We start from the raw sequence: 11,366 nt of genomic DNA on the forward strand, positions 1-11,366 counted from the left end.
GAAGCAATCTCAGATGCTTGCCAGTATTGAGAGTTTGCGTGTCGATGGTGTGCTAGCATCTATCATGCGAAACCTAGCATTTAACAGAAAAATATGAATATTGAATTTCCTATCATATCCAAAACTTCTTACCTGTTGCTATCACAGGTTGCTTTTCTTCCAAATTTGCACCCACATTTTATCATGTGCTACCAAAGAGTTCCACAGCAGAGAATACGAAGCCATGTCAGGAACGGCCTGACCAAACAGATAAAGTGCTCTCACCAATTGCTATAAGCACGCCTTCAGTTTCCACAGGCAAGTATTGTTGGAGTTCTTATAATCTTTTAAAGTCAACCTACATTCTTCAAATGTTTTACTGTATTTTAGTTGTTAAACTTTGTGGCTCTTGTTCCTTCAGTTTTGTAGTGAGAACTGCCAGAGATGACTTTGTGCTTGTGATTTTGAAAAATGCTGCACTACCCTGAAGCATTTTAAAATCATGCTGCAATTAAGGGTTTTAAATTGATAGGAAATACAAGTGTTATGCAAGTAATTGTAATTACAGTAAATGGTTTGTCACATTGTGTCATGGAGTGCTGTTCTTGTCCAACATATGTAATCTCATATTCACAACCCATGGCTACAAAATGTTGAAAGGTTGATCCATCCATAGTTGGTAAGGCAGTATTGCGGCCGAATTATACACAGAGTGGTGAATATCTGGAACATGCTGTCGGAGGTGGTGGTGGAAGTAGATTCTATAAAAGCGTTCAAGATACATCTGGACAGGTACATGAATAGGTAGGAAACAGAGGGATATGGACTATGTAGAGGCAAGAAAATATTAAAGAGGCACCTTTGGCGGCATGGACTTGTTGAGCTGAAGGGCCTGTTCCTGTGCTGTATTGTTAACTGTATTTGGTTTTGATTTCTGATCTGCGCCCAGTTAACTCATCTCAGCTAGATGGCAGCAGTGTTGCTACAATTGTCCCACATTCTTAAAGGCCAAGCAGAGAAAATCAGTAAGTGTCCTTAATGACTACTGTATAGTTACCCTGGCTGGAAGGTGTTTGTGTATAGTGATAGCTATAAGCAATAAAAAGGTTGGTCTGCTGCTTATTGTTCTTCAGGCCCATCCATTGCTGTTCAGTGACTAGATATCCTACTTGCACTTGCTGTCTAAGGTTATATATGAGCAACAGCATTTTGGGTGAGATACTGGAGAATGACTAGTTTGGACTTCTATCCCCATTAATCAGTAGCTTATGGAGAAAGAAATGGATGCCATCAAAGCAGTGATCTGATGTACACGCATGAGATAGCCAGAAAAACAGGAATTGTTCTGACGAAACACCTGAACTAAAAGTAGTTGTTGTGATTTTTGAAAAGCTTCAGATTCCTTTTAGATAATAAATATTGCAATTAAAATATAGCATTTAACTGAAGCGTAAACTTTCAAATTAACGTTTCAACTTATTTGAACACACTGAATCTGTCTTTAAAACTTCTAATAAAACATCTGCAGATGCCATCTACAAAAATGGACTAGAAAGGCATTCCCTTCCATATAAAATGTGTTAAAGTATGAATTTAACTTGTAATTTAATTTTAACTAGTACTACTTGGTCATTATTCAGATGTGTGATTAAAAATGGATTGGCATTCAGAAATAATAATTCATAGTATAAAGATGATTGTATATGATAAAATAGCTAGTAGTCAGATGGTACTGCAAGTCATTCTGCATGCATGTATTATTTTGGCATGTAGTAATAGAATATGTTATTTTAAGTAGCTCTATCAAAGAAGAAATTTCGTCGATCTAGTCACTGGGACCGTGACGTATATACAAATAAACGCAGGAGGCCTTCACCAAATATCAGATATGATGAGGATGGCGATAGTGAAGATGCCACTGAGGGAATGGAAACTCACTTTGATTCAAGTATAGATCAGACAACCTACAATGGAGATTCCTCCATGGAAACTCAGCAATGTCTCTACAATGGGTGCATAAAAAAATCATTGACAAAGGAGCTCATTGAAACGCATTTTGATGATGCACTGGTGTCTGCTGGTGCAAATGTATACAAGAGAAAGATGCTTTCCAGTAATGAAGCAAAATGGGAAGAAAGCGAACTGTGTAAAGGAGAGTCTCTTAAAAACCAACAACTTGAGACAAATGCACACAAGGAAAGGAAGACAAATAAAGCATATCATTCTGCAGGTTTGTGTTTATGCTTTATTCCCCCCTAAGCAATTCAATCACTTGAATAATAATATAAATACCTTCTGCAAGCAAATAACTTGAATATGGAATTGCGAAGTTAGGTATATTTCAAAAATGTGTGCAATGTATGAGTTAATAACGTCCCATGCTCAGTCCTCTGGCCCGCTCACTTTTTGAAGTTGAGAATAGGTTAGAGGTGGATCTGAAAGATCCCACGACATTGTTCAAAGAGCAAGGAAGCTCTCAAAATATATCCCTTATCAAAAGCTGTCAAGGCAGATTCATTGGTAACAGCATTGTCTGTGGGGCCATCTGTTTGAAAATTAGCTGCTGTGTTTGCTTAGGTTAAAGTGACTACATTTCAGAAGCAAGTTATATTGGCTGTGATATACTGAGGTCATGAAAGACATTAAAGAAATGCTAGGTCGTTTATTTTTACTTCACTATCTTAATCTGAGTTTTACTTCAAATTAATTTTATTCTTCAGGATCCAATTCAGAGTCTCAGGTATGCTTGCTCTATTTTTCCATAGAAATGATGCCTGACTTTTAGGACTTGTTTAGCTAAAGCTCAGGATTTGACATTTTAAGACTAGGCTAATGACTAGGGTTTAGAAATTTCATGCAGTTTTTAGCTGCTAAATTAGCACCTAAATTTTCAGATATTGTAAGTGGGAAGCACGTATTAATTACAAGCCGTAAATGTGCCACCTGTCATATTGCTGTAAGCACAGAAAGAGGCCAGTGGAGATTTACCAGGATGTTGCCCGCTGAAGAGTTTTTGTTATGAAGAGAGGCTGCTTAGGCTGGGGTTGTTTTCATTGGAACAAAGGAGATTGAGATGTATAAAATTGAGGGGCATAGATCAAATGGACAGGAGGAAACTTTTCCCCTTGAAGGGATTAATGACTAGGAGCATACTTTAAGGTAAGGGGCAGGAGATTTAGAGAGGATGTGAGGAAAAGTTTTTTTTCCACACAAAGGTTGTTAGGAGGCTGAACAATTTTAAATATTTAAATGTGCAATAGCAGTGTCAAGGTGTACAAGGCTGTGGGCCAAATGCTGGAAAATGGGATTAAAATAGGTGAGTAGTTTGTCTTTGACTGGTGCAGACATGATGGGCTGAACGGCATTTTTTTTTGTGCTGAATACCTCTGACTCTATGATCCGCACCTGAACAAATCTCAGACTTATTTGCGGTTATACTGCAGAATTTGGTTCCTCTGGCCAAAGCCAACACTGGACCTTCATTCAGGAAAACCTGGTCTACAGGGATTATTGCAAGCTGCCACCAAAATATGTTGGAATAGGCTTATCAGCATGGAATCCCGGGCCATTGCCAGCCATCAATTGCTGCCCCCCCTACCCACACCCATTAAGTCATACTTATATGGCCCAACACTGATGAGTTTTCTGGGGATGCCCAGCAAGTACCTGCAGTTGTCTGACTGAGGCTCTACTTGGGTGGACTAAGCTACCCATTCTGAATATTTTCTAGACCCAGTTTGTATTTGCAGGTCAACACATAATGGATTTTTAAGGCAGGAGTTTCTTCATTCATGTGATGGTGTGCAAGGGAACTTGGATTCAGTTTATTCATGTATTTCATTATCTAATTTTCTTGTGGAAGATGTGAAACTATTTAAATAGCAGAATCTGTTGGGAATGGGTAGCTTCTACTGCCATCTTTATTGTCTTCAAGCTGCAAATATTTATTTTCTGTTAGATACCATACAGACATTACTTATAGCTTATCATTTTCATTTATATTGCACTGTCAAATAATGTGTCATGTGGTAAAAAGGGCTTTGAGCTCATGTCCCTAGTGCATTAGCTGGAGCTTCTGGATTTTCAGTCCAATGACATTACCACTATGGCATCATCTTCACTGTGTGTGAAAGTAAAAAAATTACCATCATATAAATGATATGGTACATGTTTTGGGGCAATTAAATGTGAATGTTTTAAAAATTATTGCACAAATTCCAAAGGAAAGAGGAGTACCATTTTAAAGGTGCTACTATTTATAATCCATACAGATAAGTACTCAACATTACGTATGTCCCGCAGCAGGCATGCCCAGGTGGAGCAGCACCATATTAATGCAGAGAAAGCACTGGAGGTCCTTTCTGAACACACATCACCTGTAACAGTAGACTGTGAAAGGCTGAAAGTAGGTTGCAATATAGAGTATCTATGTTCAAAGTATTCTATTTGAAATGAAATGAGCATTTTTTTTAAAAAAAACTTCCAATAGGTTTGTTCCTAGTTCTGTAATTGTATTCCTCTCCAGTATTCTTTTAACTCTCCAAAGGTAACATCTTCCCAGAGAGAAACATAAATTTGATTGTGTTGTTCTTGTAATATTGGAATGTAGTTTTGAGTAAATTAATGTAATGGTATTGAATTTACTAATGATTCTGCAATTGAACTGAATTGCTCTTTTTCAGCAGATCCTTCCTGTAAGCAAATACAAATTGACAATTTAAACGAAGACTAAAAATATCACTTATGAAAATAGCTTGATGTGGGTGTTGCATGAATAAGGTGCACTCATGCATGCGGTAGACTGTATGTACTGGCTATACAGTTCCATCATTAGTCCAGAAGTTCAGTACCTGATATTTCCACCCTTCACTGTAACATGTTCTCCTAATGTTTGTAATATCAGAACAGTTATAGCTATGGGGAAATATAATATTCTAATTCTTTAGATTAAACAACTGTAGAATTGTAGTCATGTATGCTGCAAAATAACTTTGACGAATTCAGTTTAAGGTTACTTAAATGCATTCTCAACCTGGGTTCACATGCAGGATCTCTGGAAGCAAGTTTCTCAGAAAACTGAAGGATTCACTGTACATCGGCTTGAAAAATTGTATGCAGTGCTCAGTCAATGCATCTACCGTCATCGAAAAGAGATTGACAAGACTGTGCAAATACAGGTATGTTACAAGGCCTTTCAACTTTGAAGCAAAGCATTCTCTACTCGTTTCTTTATAGGTTTACTTTGGATTTGAAAACATTAATATACAATTTGAGTAATTAAAAGTTATTTCACTAGTTCCACCAATCTGTAAATGCATCAATCTAGTACTATACAGTATAATACTCTCTATAAACAAAGTTAATAAATAGCCAATTTGGCTATTTCTCCACAACTTTACATATGTTGTAATTCCATACATTCACCATCCTCCAACCGAAGAGATTCCTCTTCATCTCGACTGTGTAGGGTCATCCTTTTCCTCTTAATTTAGCTATTGATAAAACCAGTAATTCCACCTAAAATTCTAAAGCACTTATGCACAGGATGATTCAAAATAATTTGTTTATTATTAGTGTTACAAGTATGCTTGCAATGAAGTCACTGTGAAAATCCCACAGTTGCCACACTCTGGCACCTGTTCAGGTACACTAAAGGAGAATTTACCATAGCCACTGCACCTAAACAGTATGTCTTGCAGATTGCAGGAGGAAACTGAAGCAGACACAGGGAAGACGTGCAGACAATGACCCAAAGGTAGGAACCAAACTCGGGTCCCTGGTGCTGAAAGGCAGCAGTGCTAACCACTATACCACCCCTTGAAATACTTCAAGTAGAGGCGAAAAACAGAATAGGCTACCTGTTGTAGCCTCTTAGCTATATATTAAATTCAGGCATATTCACATCCTCCTGTAGATGATTCTGTGCAGCTTTACGTTCTATGTTACAACAATGGTTCTTATAGTGACTTCAGCTTGGTAGAATGTTTCACAAACTTACTCAATGTTGAACTGAAAATTGAGCTGAAGGAGACACTAGGAAAGGTGACAAAAAGCTTGGTCAAATAAGTTAGTTTAAAGAGTGTGGTTTAGACAGGTAATTTGAGTTTAGGGTCCCAGACAGCTGAAGTTGTGGCTGCCATAGGGAGGTGAACAAAGTCAAGTTGTGGGAATACAGATTTGTTTTTGAGGATGTTTGCAGTGATAGGGAAAGGAGAAATCATGGAAACATTTGGAAACAAGAATAAGAATTTGAGATATTGCTGTATCAGGAGTCAGTGTAGATGGATGAATGGGATTTGATACGGTTTAGAAAATAGAACCGCAGAATTTGGGATGAACTAAAATTCATAGAAGATGGAAGTCTGACCAAGACAGCATTGGGATAATAAAGTTTGAAAAGTATATTTCAGCAGTATGAGGTGGGCTGCAGTTCTGGCACTGTAAATGAGCTTTTGGTGGAGGGAACTTTTTAAACCATATCATCTGCAGATTTGGCCAGTGTGCTTCTGGCCACTGGCAACAATTTTCCAGTCTTACGATCGTTCCTTGAACCACCACCACCTATAATTCAGCAATTACAAAATTACTACTTAGATTAAGCTTTGTCATGTCACAATGGCATTCTCCTTTTAACTTCTTGCTAATCTTTAAGATTAAAATGAAGTGAAGCATCTTGTAATGTCCTTTATCAGTGCTAAAAGTGCATATTAAAAGCTAGTTTTGTATTGCATCCCACCACTGTGTATCCAAATCTTCTACACTTCAACAACCATTTCCATCGCCCCTGATTTGTCCTATTCTGTTTTTCGCCTCTACTTGAAGTATTTCAAGGGGTGGTATAGTGGTTAGCACTGCTGCCTTTCAGCACCAGGGACCCGAGTTTGATTCCTACCTTTGGGTCATTGTCTGCACGTCTTCCCTGTGTCTGCTTCAGTTTCCTCCTGCAATCTGCAAGACATACTGTTTAGGTGCAGTGGCTATGGTAAATTCTCCTTTAGTGTACCTGAACAGGTGCCAGAGTGTGGCAACTGTGGGATTTTCACAGTGGCTTCATTGCAAGCATACTTGTAACATTAATAATAAACAAATTATTTTGAATCATCCTGTGCATAAGTGCTTTAGAATTTTAGGTGGAATTACTGGTTTTATCAATAGCTAAATTAAGAGGAAAAGGATGACCCTACACAGCTGAGATGAAGAGGAATCTCTTCGGTTGGAGGATGGTGAATGTATGGAATTCGTTGCCACAGAAAGCTGTGGCGGCCAGGTCATTAAGTGTCTTTAAGACAGATAGATTCTTGATTGGTATGGGGATCAAGGTTATGGGAAAAGGTGGGAGAATGGGCCAAAAGGCCTAATTCTGCTCCTGTATCTCATGGTCTAAATTAACAAAATGCTGCATTCCCATTCTATGATTTCAAAATAAAATTTCAGTCTGAATCGGAGATTAGGAAGCTCTCCAGATCTGATATGAGTTAACTGGTCTCTATTGGAGCTGCATTAGAAATGCAGGAATTAATTTCAATGCTTTTAGGTTAGAAAGGGAAAGTGATGAAGGTCCTTAACCTTAAAACAGTGCCCAGCAAGCTCTACTAGAATTATTCATGTGGGAGTATCAGATAACAAGGGCAAGGTTCAAATCTGATATCCTACTCAGCTGAAAAAGTTACTTCATGTGTCAGCCTTGACAAATGAGCATTAAGGATACAAGAATGTGGACAGCTGCCACTATTGAATCTTAACAAGAAAATCACCTTTGGGAAAGAAAAAAGGTTGACTTTTTTGTATCCAGAATTTATCAAAGAATTTATGTGGTAAACATTTGATAGGGTGTGATAATTTAGCACTTTGAATGCCTTTGGATGATTGTTTTCCCTTTTTCCTCTGCCCTATAGGAAATGGAAAAAGAAGTGAGGAAATTGAGTCAATCTTGAACCTTTTGATTGCAAATAGATTTTATTTGTGCTTGAGTTTCCATCACAAAGTTTTTGTAATTTGGAAGTTTGTAATATAGAATGTAAACCAGCTTTTTCATTAATCTTTTTGCTGAATATATACGCGAACATGAAGTTTATAGTTGGATTAAATGTTTTGCCAATATTAACTTGATAAAAGCCATTTTTTGTAATTTTATGTAAAGAATAAAATTTCAACTTTAAGAAAATTTCTACTCAGTCTGCTGGAACTGCAATATTCATATTCTTTGTATGTTACATTTGTCTTTTTTTAAAGAGCTTATTTATTTGTATGTACTCACTTTTACCATAAAATGATCATTGAGCACAGAGACAACCATTTGTCTTTCAAAGAGTGGTCATACGTGCATCATCCAAGTCCCCTTAACAAAATGTGGAATTTTTTTTTAGTTTACTTGTTTTGGTCAGTTACTAAACCAGCTCGTTTAGTATTATGGATTCTCACCTTTACAGTCACCCATACCAACTGAATCAAAATAAATTTCAGTTTACCAAGCTATTTACACATCCTGCTAAGTATGCTAATACAAAGCAAAATTAGTCAGATCTCCTGTTTTATCTGGTGTAAGATATACCACAATCTTTGATTCATGACAATGTGCAGCAAACATTTTAATTGGACTGTTGGTTTTAGTATTCATTCAGTTACACTTTGTCATGGTGAACAGCTGTTTTATTTATTATACCTACCAAGCACTTTGAAAAATGTTAAATATATTGTGCAAGTCACCAGCAAAACAAATAGGAAGATTGGATTGCTGCTTGGTACAGCTTCAAATGTAACAAAACACAACTGCATGTGATAAAACATTTGTAAACTATTCCAACTAATGTGGGTATCTATTTAAGAACTACAGGAACATAAGACAAAAATGGCTTGCAGCTTCTCAAAAGTTTGGATCCATTCACTAAACAAATAACCAAGTAAAATTAAACAAATTCTGCAACAATTGAAGGAAGCATTTTGTGCTGTTACAGAAATGTTTCTAAACTGCTTGAATCACAACCTTCATATTCGCTTCAGTGCTTAAGACTGAATACAGTTGCAAATTATCAATTGAAATATTTAAGGCTTATTACATTCACAACCAGAAAACAGGATATTGATATATTGAAACATTATTAAAAAAATGCATGACATGAGAACTTCTATCTGATCATATTATCTCAAAACTAGATGTTTAAGATTTCTAGCACTTGACATTTTTAGAAACAGCCTGAAGTAGTTACAATAAGTACCATGTTTTCACAGTGCAACATGAATTGATATTTCTTGGAACTATACACTTTGGAAAATAACATTGACAGGTGCTCAGGCAGGAGAGGTTTTATCCCCCTTGTTGGACTTGGGGTTCTTTCTGCTTCCCCCAGGAGATTACATGGCCGCATGTGTGTAGTAATACTACCCTGGCCAATGAAATAGGTTAACAGACCAGTTGGTGGTTTTCTGCCTGTTGTTTGCATTTATGTACTTCACACTTTGGTCTGCATCTCACATTTTCAGATCCATGGCAAGGAATATAACTGGAAAGGTCAGTGATAGAAGCAAATTATTTTAGATTACTAGTGGCCATGTACAGTTTAGCACAAACACCAAGTTGATCCTCATTGATCATGGGTTGAGCTTCATCAAATACTACTTCTATGTGGTCCAAATTATGATTGCCAGATGAGGTGGTTCTCACTATCAAGTTTTTTAAATTGGTGTTTCATTTGTCAAATTTAATAAAGCAAGACAAAGTTTATGATTTACACATCCAACTATACTAATGCAAAACAATTAAAATTGTTTTGTTTGTCAAATTTAATAAAGCAAGTGACATTCAGCAATTGCTTGCATGCTCTCAACCATGAAGAGCAGCATAGTATTTTGTGGTTATTGAAACATGAGCTTGCTCCGTTGGCAGAAATATCTGCCAACATTGTAATGTCAAAAACTGGGATTTTATGTGAAGCTGCTGAAATCCATTGTATTTCATAAAGCTTCTTATGCCTGAAATAAAGATTTAAGTACAGCAAAGTCCAGTTTCATTCAGACCCCATCCATTTTTGGGAGGGGAAGCGCAGCTGTTAACCACAAAATTACCAGTGATGTACCATTTTAAAAAAGCTAACTATCCATTAAAGCTTTATACTGGTAAGCGGTTCCTATTAAAGGCAAAACACTATCTTGTCTCTGTAGGAATTTACATCGAATCCCTGCTGTGCAGGAGGTGGCAATTTGGCCCATTGAGCCTGCATTCAGAATCCCACCACAGCCTTAACCCTGCTAACCCCCTGACACTAAGGGTCAATTTAGCATAGCCAATCCACCTAACCCACACATTCAGACTGTGGGAAGAAACCAGCAGAGAATGTGCAAACTCCACAGACAGGCATCCAAGGCCAGAATTGAACCCAGGTCACTGGTGGCGATGCAGCAGTACTAACCACTGTGATTTTTTTTAAATCTCTAAACCGAGGAATTGCATTGCATGCAGGGAGCTATATGACTGCATCACTCCTTAGGTAAAAAACACCTAATTGTACACACTAAATTTAGTTCAGATTTGTTTGTTTGAAACTTTAATTAAAAACTTATAGAAACAAATCTGACTCAAGCCCTTGTTTAATTTTGACAAAAATCATTTTTGAAAGACTGGGCAGCAGTATCACAAAAACAAATGAACATTTCTATTGGGTAGGTGATGGCCTAGAGCTATTATCACTAGATTGTTAATCCAGAAACTCAGCTAATGTTCTGGGGTCCCAGCTTCAACTCCTGCCATGGCAGATGCTGGTATTTGAATTCAGTAAAAGATATCTGGAATTAAGAATCTAGTTCATTAGTCCTTCTTAGGGAAAGAAATCTGCCATCTTTACTGAGCCTGGCCTACGTGGCACCCCTGAGCCACAGCAACATGATTGATGCTCAAGTGCCCTTAGGCAACTAGGGATGGGCAATAAAAACTTGCACCAGAATCATAGCAGAGTGAAGTGGTGTCTAAGATGCCCATTAGTTTCTCCCACTTTGTGTATGTACCCAATTTCCTTCGGAAAGTTGTCAAATCTACCTCCTTTTTCAGGCAGCGCATCATAACCTCCAGCTACCAAAAGCATTTCCCCCTCCTCAGGTTTCGTATTTTAAAAACCCATCCAATAAAGCGATAGGCACTATTGACAAAGCTTTGACAGAGGGTCATCTGGACTCGAAACGGCAGCTTTTATTTTCTCCTTACAGATGCTGCTAAACGCCGTGAGATTTGGCAGCAAATTCTCTTTTAGTTTCAGATTCCAGCACCTGCCGTAGTTTGCTTTTAAGCAGAGTATTGCCACACTTAATCCAGGTGATCAGCAGCTTCGCTTTGAGATACTCACCTGGCCGGCTGTGTACGGGATCAATGCCAACACTCCCGCTGGGATTTCGCCTCA

General features: G+C 37.6%; 1 protein-coding gene across 2 annotated transcripts in view; it reads left to right on the plus strand.

Moving 5' to 3' along the window:
* The window catches only part of atad2 (ATPase family AAA domain containing 2), a 61,968-nt gene extending 53,825 nt beyond the window's left edge, over nt 1-8,143 (plus strand). For both annotated transcript variants that reach the window (XM_080193921.1, XM_080193922.1), the window contains exons 24-28: nt 148-297; nt 1,778-2,209; nt 4,251-4,384; nt 5,028-5,156; nt 7,875-8,143. In XM_080193921.1, the coding sequence (XP_080050047.1) occupies nt 148-297; nt 1,778-2,209; nt 4,251-4,384; nt 5,028-5,156; nt 7,875-7,913 (884 nt within the window). In that variant the 3' untranslated portion in view covers nt 7,914-8,143. The remainder of the gene's footprint in view (nt 1-147; nt 298-1,777; nt 2,210-4,250; nt 4,385-5,027; nt 5,157-7,874) is intronic.
* The last annotated feature ends 3,223 nt before the right edge of the window (nt 8,144-11,366 follow it).

This window comes from Carcharhinus amblyrhynchos, chromosome 8 (assembly GCF_965287045.1).
Source record: "Carcharhinus amblyrhynchos chromosome 8, sCarAmb.v2.hapA, whole genome shotgun sequence".
Lineage (NCBI taxonomy): Eukaryota > Metazoa > Chordata > Chondrichthyes > Carcharhiniformes > Carcharhinidae > Carcharhinus > Carcharhinus amblyrhynchos.